Here is a 15,233-nt window from a genome sequence, read left to right as displayed (position 1 = left end):
GCTATGACAAAGGCTAGGCCTGGGAAGGATCAGACTGAACTTTTGTCTTCCCTGCCCAACCAAGGACTGGTTGCCCCCAGCTGCTCATTATTCTGGACATAGGCCTGAAGCAGACCTCAGTCAAAGGTCATACTAGGACTTGAGAAAAAAAATTAAAAAGTACACATTTTGGTGCAATTTTAATTGTACCAAATTACTACTAGTGACACCAAAACACTTAAAGGTAGTTTTTTAGTGTTTGTTCTCATCAGTGGAGATCTGGCCATACATTTAAGCTCAGGAATGATTAGAAGTAATTGAATTGCACAAATGAAATCCAAACACTGTACTTATTTCTGTAAGATAATGTTCCATCCCTTTCGGTCCCAAATCCAAGTATAATGTTATTTGCAGGCCAACTAAACACTTTTGGAATATAAAACAAACAAACAAACAAAAAAACAACCTTTGGACCCAATTGATTCTAGAATGTTAAAATGTTTTATATTTACTGCCTAGACCTAAGCCAATCAAGAAGTTGACCTTTCTCTTTCCAGTGTCATGTTTTTTTTTTTTTCTTTTAAGACTTCAACAATAAGAGGTGTTCTTCAATCTATGCCATCCCAAAGCACAAAGTTAATCTTAAATTTATCCACAGATTAATATTAATTTCCATTAGCACAAGTTTTCTTAAAGTAGAACCTCCTCACACTGCTTTTCATCCTTCACTGCTAACTCATGTCTCATTTAATTTCTGTGAAGGAAAAGTTACTGAAGCCACTGAATCCTATCAACACTTTTCATCCATTCCTGAGGACTTGGCAAATCCCAGATTCAATGTTTCTTGCTCCAATCCTCTTGGTAGCTCTTAGTTGCAATGAACTCCACAAAGAAACATTGGCTGCTGGATCCTGCATCAACACTTTTCATTCATTACTGCACATTGAGCACTTCAAACACTTCCTGCCAAAATTCTGGATAACCCTAAACCTGACATGGCATGTTGGGCTGTTCCCCTAAGCATGTCTCACAGCAGCAGTGTTGCCAGTTAGGCTTAGGCTTGATGACACAAATACAGCCTTCCCCCACCCCCTAAAAGACTACCAAGACATTCTGTTTCTGTCACCAGTTAGTCCATTATAAACAGGTGAACTCTACGGTATTAATAAGTTTTTATTTTTCCTTGCCTGGATCCTGACCACAATCTTTCCTCTCCAGTAAGCTATGTTTGCTTTACTGATGGATCCTGTTACAGGAATCTGACAACACCAGCCATAAGCACTGCAAGCTGTCAAGGATCCTGAAATATGCCACTCTCACAACCCTTCTGGCCCTTGGTTCTTATCTCTGTGTGAAACATGTCTGCGTATTATAAACCAACTACATTCTTCAGCTGAAGTCCTTTCCCTGCAGACAGACAGTTTTAATGCCGAATTCTAGCATGACCACACACACAGTAGGAGAGGGCGGTAGAGGCCGCCACATTAAGGACAGGGTTGGAATTGGGTTTGCATGGCACTGAATTGTTGGCAACACTACAAAGTTCCTACAAGGTCCTGATGGCACCAAAAGAAGCAAGCAACAAAGAAGTTCTGTCAGTTTGGGAGAGGGAAGCAGTTGCCCTATTTCACTGTCAAGAGAGGAACTAGCAGACTACCCTTTCCTACCAAGCTGGTTTCAAGGTAGACTAGAAGACTGCACTCTCCTCTACTTCTGCTTTGCCCTCCTCTTTGCTATTGGAGCACAGCAGCCTTCAGCATGGCCTGCAATGAATTCAAGAAGAAAGGAGAAAAGATCTCATTACCATTTTGCTGCCTATTAAAGAGTGAGACAATCTAGCTGTGGTAAAAATAAATAGCTGTATGCAATTATGAGAATCGCCAGACATCTCATTTTATGTCAGGCAAGGCTATTGCCTAATAGGAATACAATGTAATCCCGCTGTTGCCTTGCTCAGATGAGAGATGGCCTTGAGCTAATTAGCTTCCACTACAGCCAGGCATGAAATTGCCAATTTTATGATAGTCATCTGATCAGCAATGTGCTCTCTGCATCTTCTCATCATATAAAAGCTGGTGTAACCAGCTTCTTCACTACTCTAACACAGTGCAGGCTCTTTTTTATCTCAGTATCACCGTGATACTGAGAAAAAGTTACGAGGAAATTAAGAGAGGGTTTCCAACTCTTAGACACTGCTCAGGTCTGCAGCCATGGTCCTGTGTGGATGTCTTCCCACCTTTGCTCACAGCTCGTCAGCCCAGGGAGAATCTCTGCAATCAAGGGAGCAAATTGACTCTACTGAGGGCTTATAGCCCATCGCTTTCTGCAGCCAAACATCTTCACCAAGTTTGTGCACTTTCCTAGCCAAAGCAGGAGTTGTTGGGGACTTCAGGAACAGCCAGCATCTGTGAGAAAGAACATTCAAACCAGGGTGTTACAGGAGGCAGAAGATTGTTTCCATAAAGGCTGCGGTGAGATTGTGTAAAGTATCAGAGTGCCAACACTTGGATGTACTAAAAAGGCAACACAGGCAATCTAGCAGAATGTTTTATAAACAACTGGTTTCAGACTGATCCTAAAACAAATGGGAAAGGCGGCAGAGATGCTGAAGGATAAAGGTGCTGTGGTTTCTTCATTCCCTGCTTATTGAGGTGAACCCCATGGCAGCCCTGGCCACCTCTCTGGCCTCCACAGATGGTGTTCACCAGTGGGTGCCCCTCCTGCCCGGGCCCACAGGCCTTTGCCCTTGCCAGAGGTTTCCAGAGCCTTCTATGCTGCCCAGCCCTGTGGCTGCCCATTTTAGGTGACTGTGAGCACAGGTTTGCCCTAAAGCAGCTAGGGAGTTCAAGATCAACGTGTTTCTTGAGGACTTAATTTTTTTTCTCATTTGGAAAGTAGCCCTGTGCAAGCACAAAACCAGGCAGCATTTTGCTGCTAAGATCAAAAGACTTCCTCACTGTCTCTTGTCCCTCTGCCCTGACAGGTGTGGCAACAGGGTGCTCTCACTTAATAAAAAATATTATATAAATATACATGTCGTATATATACTATATATGTATCGACCTGTACTGACGAAATGCTGTTGTCAGCATGTCAGACATACATAGTCCTGGGATATTGCCCTTCAGAGTTGCTGAATTAATCACATCATTTGCTTATAATAGGTTTGTACCATTTCCTAATTTTACACACTGCTTGGAGAAGTTGCAGCAAGGGATGTTAAAAAATAACAGTAGCAGCAGGAACCCGTGATTTTTATGCATTTCAATTTGTCATAATATTGAAGTATCATATTTTAAGTTTGATTTCATAACAGAGATCCCTTTCCTCCCCTGGTTGAGTAAACATCTAATTAACGTTTGCGTCAGGAGCAACATGTGACGTTCAGTTAAACAGTGCCACAATGCAGCACACAGCTGGGTTTACCTGAGATGGGATTTCATTTCAGGTCAGGATTTCATTTCAGATTGGGGTTTCCTTAAATAGGTTTTAAACCTATTTGGTTTTAAACCACACCACTGCTTTCTTGCAAACTCCATGCACCAGACTTGTGGCATTCTGTTTTAAAAATAATCAGATTCTTTATTGTTAGGCAGACTACATTCAAAGCACCCCTGCAAGTCAGTCCATGATAAACCTCCAAGGACAAACATTCATAACACATCCCTGAGCATGGTCCTTCACCCCTTCCTCACTGGGTTCCCAGGATCTCATGTGTTCCTTCTTTCCCAGAGATGAATCTCCATCACACACCAGTGCAGACGAAATTCTTCACAGAACACAGAGATGGTTTAAAATACTCTCTGGGCATTGAGAGATTTAAGACTTTTCTATCAGAAGGGCACAGCAGCTTCCTGCTTGGCTAGCCCAAGCCACCCCACACAGCTTCATCCTCTTGCATTCAAAGAGAAATTTTAACAGAGTACAGGTACTACTTTTAACAGAGTATATGGATGCTTCCTATCTGTGCTTCCCATAGGTCCTGCAAACACTTTGCTATTTCCAGGTGACTACGTCAAGTACATGAGTTTTAAGGAAAGGGCCCCCACTGACTGCTCCCAGCAGCTTCTCTCAGACCCCACGCAGCAGCCGCCCGACGGCTGCTCTGCACTGCTTGAGCCTGGCCAAGTCCTGCAGGTATGGAGAATGGCCTACAGAGGTCTAGAGGAGTCTCTCCAAAACAGAGAGCGAGTGTTCAGCTTGCTTCTTCTATGGAAGTGAAAAGTCAAAGCGGGCCTGTCCCACAGATTTGTTGCAGATGCCTTTACTTGAAGGGGAAGCAGCTAATGCTCCCAATCTCTAAATTCCACACAGCCTACGTGCAACAGTAGTAATTTGGATAGTTTCTTTTATTTTTTTTTCCCCTTTCAAGACCCAAATCTTAAGAAACGTGTATTTAAAAGCAAAAATTTACCCTGTTCTCTAAGATGCAGCCAACACTCTTCACTATTGACATGGGAGAGAACTTACCCTTCTAACCCAGTCTATATTCTCAATACCAGTACATCCTGTTGTTAGGTCACATATTTAGAATATGGTTTTACAACTCTATTTTGTCCAATTCCAGCTCTTTTACATAATGTTTACCTCAAAGCATCCACTAAGGAAGCAGGAGAAACCTCTCTATAAGTTATCAAACTTTTTTCAGTCCTGTTTAAGCAGGAGAACAAAAACAACAACAAAACAAAACCCACTTTGTTTTAAAAGAACCTACACCCTCCAGGGAAACACTCTTCTGCCAAAAGAATTTCCAACCAGTGCTAACCAGAGTTAATTACAACATGGTATTAAAAGGACAAATTATTTTGAAATACTTAAGAGCATCGTGAAACAGCCTCCGCCAAAATTAAAGGTCTGTTCTCTGCTGGGTTATTGTTCCAGGCTGTCTGCAGACATCTCGGCATGAGTTACGCTATTCTGACATCATTTTGCAAGTGCACTGCCCAAAGCACATGCCTGTACTATAACATGGTCTTGACAGGACCTCACATTTCCACCCTAGTAAATCCTAAATAGCTTCCAGAAGCGCTATGTAGAAAATACCCAGGAAGCATGCTGGGTAAGCAATTCATACGAACACGTGCTCTGGGATTCTTGCTGTCTCTGAAGAACTTCCATATGTCCAGTCTGCAACTCTAAGCAGGCCAAAAAGAAGAAAAAGTTAGTGCCGGAGATCAGAGGAACATGCACCAGACTGTCACAACTGTTGTTTTGGGGTTAGTTACTTGGTGCCTGATCCAGAAAGAACTACAGACAGAGAACTTCCAGGGAAATTGCTTGGGAAGAGAAAACACGGACAAGACCTAGGGTTATGAACAGCAGGTAGTGCTGACAGGAGTCATATCATGAGCAAGGTCTGCGACAGTGGTCACATAGTGAGGATCTAGGGTCCTAGGGAAGGTCTAGATCTGATCCAGGTCTGGAGCAGCAGTACGATGGCCTCATATGGGTGCCATACAATAGTTCCTAACCTGGTGACCACTTCAACACCACTCACAGAACAAAGAGGAGTATCAAGATAACCTCTGACCTGCTGCCATTGCTCAAAAGAATACTGTGAAGAAATTGGAGTTAGTATCACCCGAAGCCTGTAGGATGAAAGGGAAATGCTCTCTAGTTTTCTAGAGGTGGGACCTGTTGTAGTAGGTTTCTAGATTTTCAGCTTAACTCTGGACTGTTGTGGGCAGGCAAGTCACCTCATGATGCTGTAAGGGATATAAAGGAAAGACAACACCAAAGATAAGTTAAATTGAAGCAAATACCATCCTTGGGGTCTAAAGCAGGATTTCCCCCCCCCCAGATTCCATGCTTCTTAGAGCATCCATGTACAACTTTGAGCCTTATCCTTCTCTTAAATCCCTATGTTAAAAAGGGGTAATATTTTGCCTGGAGAAGTGAGAATACCTTTTCTCCAGATCCAGAGTATCCACTATTCCCTTAATCCCTTTCCACAGAAGCCAAACAGCACGCACATCCCTGCCAGTTATGTTATTAGGAGCTTACAAGGGAGAAACCAGAACATTCTTACATATAAGAAATAAGAATGTACAGCTAGGGTTATACAATCTACATAGGCAAAGGCTGGTTCCCCTGTTTGGCAGAAGAGATTCTTACCACGTGGCAAGAATTTGCCTGTGCTCTACCAGCACACCACTCCTAGAAATGGTTTACAATGACCAAACCAGGCTTGCTAGCTTTACTAGCACCATTTTACTAACAGCTTGGGTTCACTGACAGCGTAGCTCTTGCTAGGCATGTTTTGCAAGCTTACAAATATTTGAGGACTTCCACGTTAGCAGATTTTGCACTGACAAGTTTTTAGCATCAACCTGGCTTAAGATCTCATTCAGAAACCCTGGCTGCCATCTGAGGTTTATTCTTTGTAATAAAAGGCCAGGGCTAGAGCCAAGAGTCTCAGAGGCTAATGGGTTAGAGCCAGACCATGAATAATTGAGGGCGTGTTCTCCATTTATGGCATTTAGTGGCAGCAACTGGCTGTGAAAATGCATTTGTGGGAATCCCATAGTCCTCAGGCTTTCCAGCAATGAGCCCTGATAGCTGCTGTTCCTCACCTTTCCCAGCCGCGGCAGTCTGACACCACCGCTTGCAGTCTGTCCATCAGCAACCAGAATTTGGCCTCCTATCAAACTCATCTTCAATCCTGAGCCAAGCTGGCCAGGACCAGGCACACCACCATGTGGGAGAGCTGCAGAGCCGAGAACAGCTGCCACACATCACATTCCAGTACGTGCCATGCAGAAACCATGACAAAGAACAAGATGCATTGTGACCTGCAGACTTACCCATGCTAACTCTAGTGCAATTCCTCTTCTCTTTCCAGAAGGGAAAGTGTCTCACGGGAAGAGTTATAGCAGCTTCCGAGTTCCTCGTGATTATGCAGAACGAAGAATGTCACCAGTTTGTTACCAGGGGCCTTACTTCAGGCCACAGGGAGGTCACAACTGTACTCGTACAATATTAATTACTGGCCTGGGACAGCTATATAGCAGCTTGTTCGTTACACACAAAATACTTCCATGTGCTGAGCTACTGCAGACGCTGGTACTCTGGGTTTTGCTAGACAAACACCGCAGCTCCTAAGAAGTCTGTCTGATTTCTAGTTCCAGCAGCAAACCTTCACCTTCAGAGATAAGCCAGGAGCCTGGCCCAAGATTCAAGTACACCTCAGGAACAGCAGGAGGGTTTTTGCTCTCTAACAGTCTGAAGGCTTTATTTTTCTAGAGTGCTTTTTAGGACACATAAATATCATATCCCCTCCTAGCCTCCTCCCAACCTACCCTCCAAAGGAAAACAAGAAAAAGATGGGGATAAGAAAAAAAAGCAGCAGGAGAGGCTCCTTGTGCTATCTTCAGCTTCCAGAGCTACTTCAGGCAGAAGCCCCAGAAGTAAGCACAACCCATATACAGTAGTAGAAGACACACAGCAAAATATCCAACTGCGTGCTGCTCTGAGAGATGGAAGGAAAAATTATCCCTAAAATGCCAAGCAGGCAGCGCAAATCGTTTATGAGAATACATTTGTAATTACAAGTTATTTTAGCTACCCTGCTGCCAGGAGTAACTAGGAGCAGAAGGAAGTGATCAGTGTCATCATCTCGCCCCCCAAGGGACCAGTCAAGGCTGGTGATACCACAGCACTCAGGCTGGAGCTTTCCTGGTAAAACACCTCCCTCCAGTGGCCAAAGGCAAGTGGTTTCCACAGCTCAGGCAGCTGGGGCCCAGCACAGTCTGAAGGAGCAAGTTCTGCTCCCAAATCAGACAGGTCAGTGCATATTGCTTGAGTCCAAGATCCCCTCCAGCACCTCTTGCTCCATTTTGGCTGATCAGGGTAACTCGAGTCTTGACTTCAGACCAGTTGCCACTGGTGCTTACTGGGAGCACCCCAGCACTTCATTCTCATCAAACTTCACTCTGCTTTTTTTGAACATAGAGGACTTGCGTCACAATTAGATGTTTTCTAAAGCAAAAGTTTACGCTAGAACACACAGCTAGGAAAATTGTCACCTCCCTCTGAGGGGCAGTATTTTCATAGGCCACACTAATCTCACCCACAGACTGCAGAAGAACTTCTGAAGCCCTCAGAAGGGTAATGGCACATACTTCCTGCTTTTTGGCAGGGCCTTTGCTACTTGAAACAAACAAGGTGTCAGTGATTTGCATGTAAAGCAGAAGGGGACAGAGAGGAAGGAAGGAGAAACCACTACAATGCACAAGGCTTAGCCAGAGTAGAGTTTTTTTTTTTTTTTTTTTTTTTTTTTAGCAAAGTCTTTATTACAGAAATATTCACCCTCTAGACTTTTACATCTGTACATGCATTTCTTCCAGTCGGAAGATGTTGCTAAAAACAGACAAAAAAAAAACACAAAAAAAAACCAGCATGGGCTTCTTTTTACTTGCTGCTCAGCGTTGGCATCTGTAACTTAACAGGAATCTTGCAAATAAAAACACGTTAGAGAATAGACTTTATACTATGGAAGCTAGCAAGCTTTACTGCTACGAAAGGTGCCTTCTGCTATAGCCAAAGGTCAGCTGGAAGGGTCTGTGCAAGAGAGGGCAGGGGTCTCAGAGTAGCAAAGCCTTATCAGACATCCAAAAAAAATAAATCAGTTGTCCAGTCATATCTACTCTCCCCAGTCACCACAAAAGGACACTGCAGGGACCCACTGCTGGGGCTCTGTCCCCCTGCACGGGCCTTTCTTGCCAGAGGGGAAGTTGAGTGGGTAGGGAAGCCATGCCTTTGAGCTGCTGCTAGGGCTACTACTACCAACCCCAGCCCTGACAAAAGCAGGGCTGACTGTCCTGGGACCATTTCTGTAAGGCAAAGGCTCTCTTCACCACGTACCTCGCATCACATCTCGGGCAAGGACCATCCACTTCTCTCCCTCACAGCTTCTTGCTGCCAAGGTATTTATTGCATGCATATGCAACTGCAGGAGATCTGTTGTGCCCAAGCCACCTCAAGGACTGAGGATATCTGCCCAGCTCCCTTATTTAAGAGGTTGGGGCAGTTTTTCCACTCACATTTCTTAACTTTCTTATACTCTACACCACTCCATGGCTGGGCTGTTCACTCCTTTCTGCCAGCGGCCAGCAGCAAGAAGTACACAAACCACCCAGCCTGCATGAATGTGAAACCAGCTCTCTCTCTGCTGCAGTGTTTATGCTCAAGGCCAGCCACTAGCAGTCATGGCTCCAGACCACAGTGGAGTCAGAAGACTGGACAACTGAAAATAAAAGCAGTTTATCCTTGCATCCAAACTACAGAACCTAAACTGGACACTGGTAGCAGTGATATCTCCAATATACAATGCCTGCAATCCAGTCAGATCCCTCCATACTCATTATTAAAAAAGTTAACACTTCATAACAGGGAAGAATCCAGTTAACCATAACCTCTACAAAAATTGGCAACCCAAGAATGCAACTAGCAGAGCCAGCCTGGGGCTGAGTCTACACCATGCAGCACTCTCCAAAGTGCCTCCAGGCTGACAGGAGCCAGAAAAGCAGTGCTAGAAGTGGAGGAAGGAAGAGAGAGGCAGATGGGAGAGACTGTAAGCATCAGACCCAGAACCCAGGAGACCCATTCCAAAAGCAGCTGAGCACCACCACCGCAATCTGCCAGGCCACACTAGGAACAAGTTGGCTTGGCTCTCTACCTGTGGCTCGTCACACTCAAAGGGAAGAGCTCCACTGAAGGAGGAGCTCTTGGCAGGCTCCAGACGCAGAAGAAGTGATTATGAGGGTAGTGCTCAATAGCTGAGATGAGAGTCTAGGTTGGAAGATGCACAGTAGAAGCAGAATCAGGTTAATCACAAGGAACAAGGCCTATAAAGCACAACTAGTTACCACCACTGCACCAGTGAAGCAGGTAAAGATACCAAAGTACTGGAATCTCAACAGCAATCCTGACTCATGGGACAAAAGGGAAGTATTTCTTCTGGGGGAGAAGGGAAAGACTGGGAGAACAGGAAGGAGGAATAGTTACTGTATGTTAGGCCAAGTGGATTGTAGAATTGAGATATGAATATGATATTTATCATGGAGCAAGCAGCAAAAGCGTTGTCCCCTCAGGTTAATCAGGTGTCTCATGTGATGTGAGACAGTTAAGTTCTGCTTCGTGAAGTAGAAATAATCCAGAGGCAGGATGCAGGTAGCCCAAGGGCCCTATTGCCAGAAGATCAGGCTGTATTGCAACTCTAATAGTTCTTAGCAGAGTGGTATCAGAAATAGGATGTCACAGGAATAATGGTCAATGGTTGGACAGTCTGGGTGCGAGGCAGGAATGTTCTGTTTGTTCCTTTCTCTGTGGTGCCGTAGCTCTGGAGTCAGCAAACTCAAGACTTGGGCACTTTGGTGTAGTCTTCACTGTGTATGCTCTTGCAGAGTGAAATGGACAGTATCATCCCCAGCAGCTGGAACGAGTAATAAGGAATGGTCAGTCAGTCAGCAACCAGACAAAGACAATAAGGTGGGAAGAAAGGGCGGTACAGGGGAGCAGAACACAAGGGTTTCCTTTTATTCAGGTGAACAGAGTTGACCCAGCATACAAGGAAAATGCAATAGTGTGGATGACAAAAATATTCTACTGCAAAAATACATGCCTTCATCTGGAATCTATGTTATGGGCTTTTTATGGCAAAAGGTGGGATTTCACCAGTGGGATGGTGCTTGTCATTTCACTGCATGCCTAGCCAGGAAGAATGAGAGAAGTGCCAAACAAAGCAGCAGGAACCACAAGTAGACAGGGCTTAATCCAATCAAGGCAAGGAACAGTTCAAAGCTCCAGGTAGACAACAGCAAGAGCTAGAACTGCACTGCCATCAAGTGAGGTGCCTATTATTAAAAACAGCAGTTTTGTCTGCATTAAACCAGGTGTCTACTACTAAAAAAAATACAATAGGTTTGCCTTTGAAAGAACATGCATAGGAGTAGAGGGTATGATCACGTATCAGGGAGTGACTTACCTCTATAACAGCAACACCTGTGCAGACCCCAAGTATGATACCAAGATTGTCCTTCAACCACTTCCATACCCCATCCATGCAACCCTATGGAGAAAGTATGGTCACAGGGGAAAGAAGCAGGAATCCAAGTATTTCAGGAGTAAAGATCTGTAACACATCTCTTCTCATGCATGCAGAGATTATCCCAGTTACGTGCTATACCAAATCTCCCAGTAGAAATTTGTCACCCTGTTCACTAGAGTGAAAAACATTCTCCAAAATAAGTTCCAGAGGAGGAAGGACAAGGCGACTTCAGCAAAAGCTTCACGTGCACCAGACATTCACTCACCTGCTGATGAACAGGCCAGACATCAGGTGATGCAGTGCTGTTCTGTGGGCTATCTGGTTTACAGAAACCTGTAGTTTCAGTGTTCACGTTGACACTGCAGGAGCAGGGATACAGAGGCATGCTTTGGTTTTTAATAATCTTATTATCTTCCCAGTCCTCTGCTCCATTCAAGCCACAGCAGGAGATCTAATAAGCAAAGAGAGCACTGGTAATTCACACTGGTAACACCCTGCATGCGAAAACAAACAGGAAACAGGAGCAGGCAAACACAGAGCAAGAACTTTTCAGCATCTGGTTCCAAGGTACCATTCAGGTTAGCTTTGCCCACCCTGACACACCAGCAGCCGGCCACCACACGGTGGCGTGGACATGCTGCCAGGCCCCAGTGAGCTACAGCTAGCTTGCACACGCCTGGCTGCAGTTTGGGACTGGCTGGAAGTCGAGATGAGGAAAGTTTTCCATCCGAAGAGACGTTTACATTCCTATACCCTCACGTGATAAAACTGCAGTGCTGTAGGGGAAAGCACATCAGGAAGTCCAGCGAAGACTGCGATCTTATCTGTAACCACGTAGCACCACGCAAGCACGGGGATCCAGAGCAGAGGCTATCAAACTTGAGGTGGAAGTTAAGGAAAAAACCCTCTGCTCAGAAGGGAAATGTAATGTTTGAGTCTCATATAAAGTACAGGAGAGTGGAGGTACTAACATCTGAACACCCACGTCAGGATTAGCAACTGGTTTCCAAACAAGTGTTGAAAATCCAGCCTCCAGAAGGAACTACCTCTGCCTCACAGAGATTTGGACTTTAACGCCTGTCACTGGTTGAGAGAACAACTCCCCCCAGCCCCTTCCAAATGCAAACTCTGGTGTATGAGGGGAACTGGATTTCTAACACTCCACTCCTCCACAACACTTTTTTTCTTCTGCTCCTACATAAGAAATGTAGGATCCTTTCTCTGTAGTAAGCTCAGCCTTCTCTTGATTCCTCTACATGAAGCTGCAAGTACAGTGATAAAACATGAACGAATCTTTCTCCAAGGAGGAGGAGTACTGCAGATCAGTGTTTTGCAGTAAGGAACGGAAGGGAAAATGCTATTATTTGTACTCATTACACATCAGTCCCATGCTGGTCATGTATTTAACCACAGCAGCCAGCCAGCTCTCAAACTTGTGGTTTGGCAGTAAGCAGCTACCATGACTCCAGTGTGGCTCAACACTGACCTAGTTGCTCAAGCACTGACCCTGATGCTAAAAGCAGGAATCATGGGCAGTTGGATAGCTCCCAAAAATGCTGACACTTGCAAAGGAGCTGTCAGAGTAAGCAGGCAACCCACACCAAGTAGTAAGGCAGCCAGTGCTGTTGACTTGCCTAGCAATAAGCTAGGGATTTTACTTGCTACAAAAATAGCATGCGCCGTGACTTTCACGCAGACTAAGGCATTCTGGAGACACTACAGATGAAAAGCAGAAGTGTTGGTGTACTGTTTGATAAAACAGACACATTGGGCTTTGCAGTCAATACTAGCTAGTCCTAACAACCAGCATGCAGGAGTGGTTCAAGGTCTTACCTAGCACTAGCAAGCGAGACAGTTTTCTGGTCTGCAGACACCAGCTATCACAGGCAGCTTCATAGATCAGACAAATCAGCGTGCCATTGTGCTATCCAGCAGTCAAGTATGCTAGAAATGTAGCTTTTAAAGACATCTAATGGGTGTAGAGCAGAGAGTTAAGTAGTACAGGAGATGGTTGCTGTTCACCACCAAGAAACATGGATAGACTACAGGCTATGGGGCAGCCTTTGGAGGTTGTTAACATTGAGGAATAGATGTGAGCACCAGTAACCTAAACACACAGAACTGGAAAGGTATGACATATGACAAAGGACTGAGAATCACTGTCAGGCCTCTTGCAATACCTGCTTCCCTGTCCTCAGCCTAGTTTTAAAGGCCATTTGCTGCACTGGCAAAATAGCACGTTACCGTTCCTTGCTGGAGCTTGTCTCACCTGTTTCTGCACATAGTCCCATGCGTCTTGTAAGTTTGCATCACCATTTTCAGGGTCATAGTTTACAATCAGGTCTCCAACTACTTTGGACAACTCATCTCTCAGCTGGTAAAGAAAAAAAAGGCAGGAGAGTTAGATTAGTCAATTCCTTGTACTCTTTTTTTTTTGGGGGGCGGAGGGGAAGTGTACATGACATTCCTCCTGATCAGCTGTGTTAGTCCTACTGTGTCTGCCCCTCCCATAGCAAGGAGCACGGGCTCATCACAGTCATGGTGTTGGAACACTTTGCTTTGCTCTAGGATCCAGTGAATGAGGCTAGAGCAAAGACACAAACTGCAGATGGAGATTATAAGCACTATAAAAGAAGTGGAACGAGCAGTAACTTCTGCTTAGCCCTTTTCCAAAGGATCTGAAGGAGAGAGTAATAGGTGCTCAGGCTACCACACTTCCATTTTTTAAGTTGCAGCAAAAAGACAGATACTTATTTCCCAATAATTTTATTGCTGTTTGTAATTGGCACATAAACAATAAGGAGAAAAGCAGCCAGACAGTGGAAAATCCCCCAGACTGACCTTGAAATATCTTGCTCTGCAGCATTGTCTACACTTTTGAGAACAGGTGATAAATGTGATCAACAAGATGAAATACAAAATGGGTTTACCAAGATAAAAATCCCACTATGGTGACCAGATGGTATTTCTTGCTGAGAATTTTTTTCCAGGCAGAAGTAAACACAACAAATCCACCCCAGCTTTCAATGATGTATGGCCTTGCTGCTGCGTAAGAGGGAAGTTGTTCTGGAGAAAGTGAGTTAATTCAAAGTCCCATTTCCTCCGCCAATCAATTACTTCAGGTTTATTGAGCGGATGAGAGACTGCTACTCTTGTTCCTCAGAAGTTGAAGCTTGGAATAAACTCCTTCCTGTTCTGACTAACACATTACATTTTTTATAGTGTTAAGAAGTACTTCTGATGCACAAAGTTCAGGCATCAGACTCAGCAATCATACAACCCCTTAAAACCGGAATAGAAAGGGAAGTAAATTTTTCTCACAGGAAAGCAAAGCCATGAAGTCATTGGCAAATAAATGTTACAGTGTATGGAAGACAACTGAAAAACTCCCACAAAAAGCTTGGGATTCACGGTGACCACAAAAAAAGGTGAAAAAAAAAAAACACCCAACCCACAGGCTTCAGTGATAGAGTCAGAGAACAGAAACAGGTGGTCTAGTATGCATCAGGAAAATCCTTCCATAAGAGAAAGAGGAAAATAGTAGAACAAGTATACAAAGCACAAACTGCATTTCTTCCTAAGTGTTATATGCAGCTTGAGTCACTAATATTTAAAAAAAGCCAGCTGCTACCAAGTAACAAGTACAAATAAGGGGATATAGGTACACAGTCTCAGTCCTGAAGGGAAGCTGAGACAGCAGCTTTGCTAAGTCCTCGTGCAGGCACAGAGAAGGGCTACGAACCCGATGAGCAATAGGGAAACAGAACGAAGTATGGTTATCCTGGTAGGACAGAGGCTGAACAACTGCTGCCTGCCACGGGTAAGACAGAAGGATCAGTGCAAGGTGAAGGACAGCGCTGCCCTGTGGACTCAGGGGCAACATATTTCTAACCTTGTGCTGCAAACGAGCCTGATGTAGGATCTCAGCCACTGCAGTTTGTCTCCCGTACAGCCGAGGCCCTTTGTTGCCTCTCGGGGAAGCTCTGAGTCACTCAGCTGCTGTGTGTGTGCATCTGGGTTTTCTGACACAGCTGGTGGAAACTTCCCTTTTTCACAAGGTGTTGATCTACCTCTCCCCAGACTCCTACAGCTGCTGCTTCTGTCTTGAGACAGAAAGTACTACATCTGCCTAAACTGCCCGCTAACAGTCTAATCACAAAATCACTCCTTCACCCCCATACTTTATTCCAGAGAGATTTACAGCACC

The 15,233-nt window shown here is 44.7% G+C and overlaps 1 protein-coding gene across 4 annotated transcripts in view; it reads right to left on the bottom strand.

Annotated features, from left to right (window-relative positions):
• Window positions 1–8,370: 8,370 nt before the first annotated feature.
• The window catches only part of CD82 (CD82 molecule), a 31,924-nt gene continuing 25,061 nt past the window's right edge, over window positions 8,371–15,233 (bottom strand). For all 4 annotated transcript variants that reach the window (XM_027458168.3, XM_027458169.3, XM_013103909.5 and 1 more), the window contains exons 6-9: window positions 13,296–13,400; window positions 11,292–11,477; window positions 10,964–11,047; window positions 8,371–10,411 (exon numbers count right to left, since the gene is read on the bottom strand). In XM_027458168.3, the coding sequence (XP_027313969.1) occupies window positions 10,334–10,411; window positions 10,964–11,047; window positions 11,292–11,477; window positions 13,296–13,400 (453 nt within the window). In that variant the 3' untranslated portion in view covers window positions 8,371–10,333. The remainder of the gene's footprint in view (window positions 10,412–10,963; window positions 11,048–11,291; window positions 11,478–13,295; window positions 13,401–15,233) is intronic.

The sequence above is a fragment of the Anas platyrhynchos genome, chromosome 5 (assembly GCF_047663525.1).
Source record: "Anas platyrhynchos isolate ZD024472 breed Pekin duck chromosome 5, IASCAAS_PekinDuck_T2T, whole genome shotgun sequence".
In the NCBI taxonomy this organism is placed as follows: Eukaryota; Metazoa; Chordata; class Aves; order Anseriformes; family Anatidae; genus Anas; species Anas platyrhynchos.
Note: the sequence above shows the minus strand (reverse complement) of the source record. Positions and strands in the feature narration are given on the sequence as shown.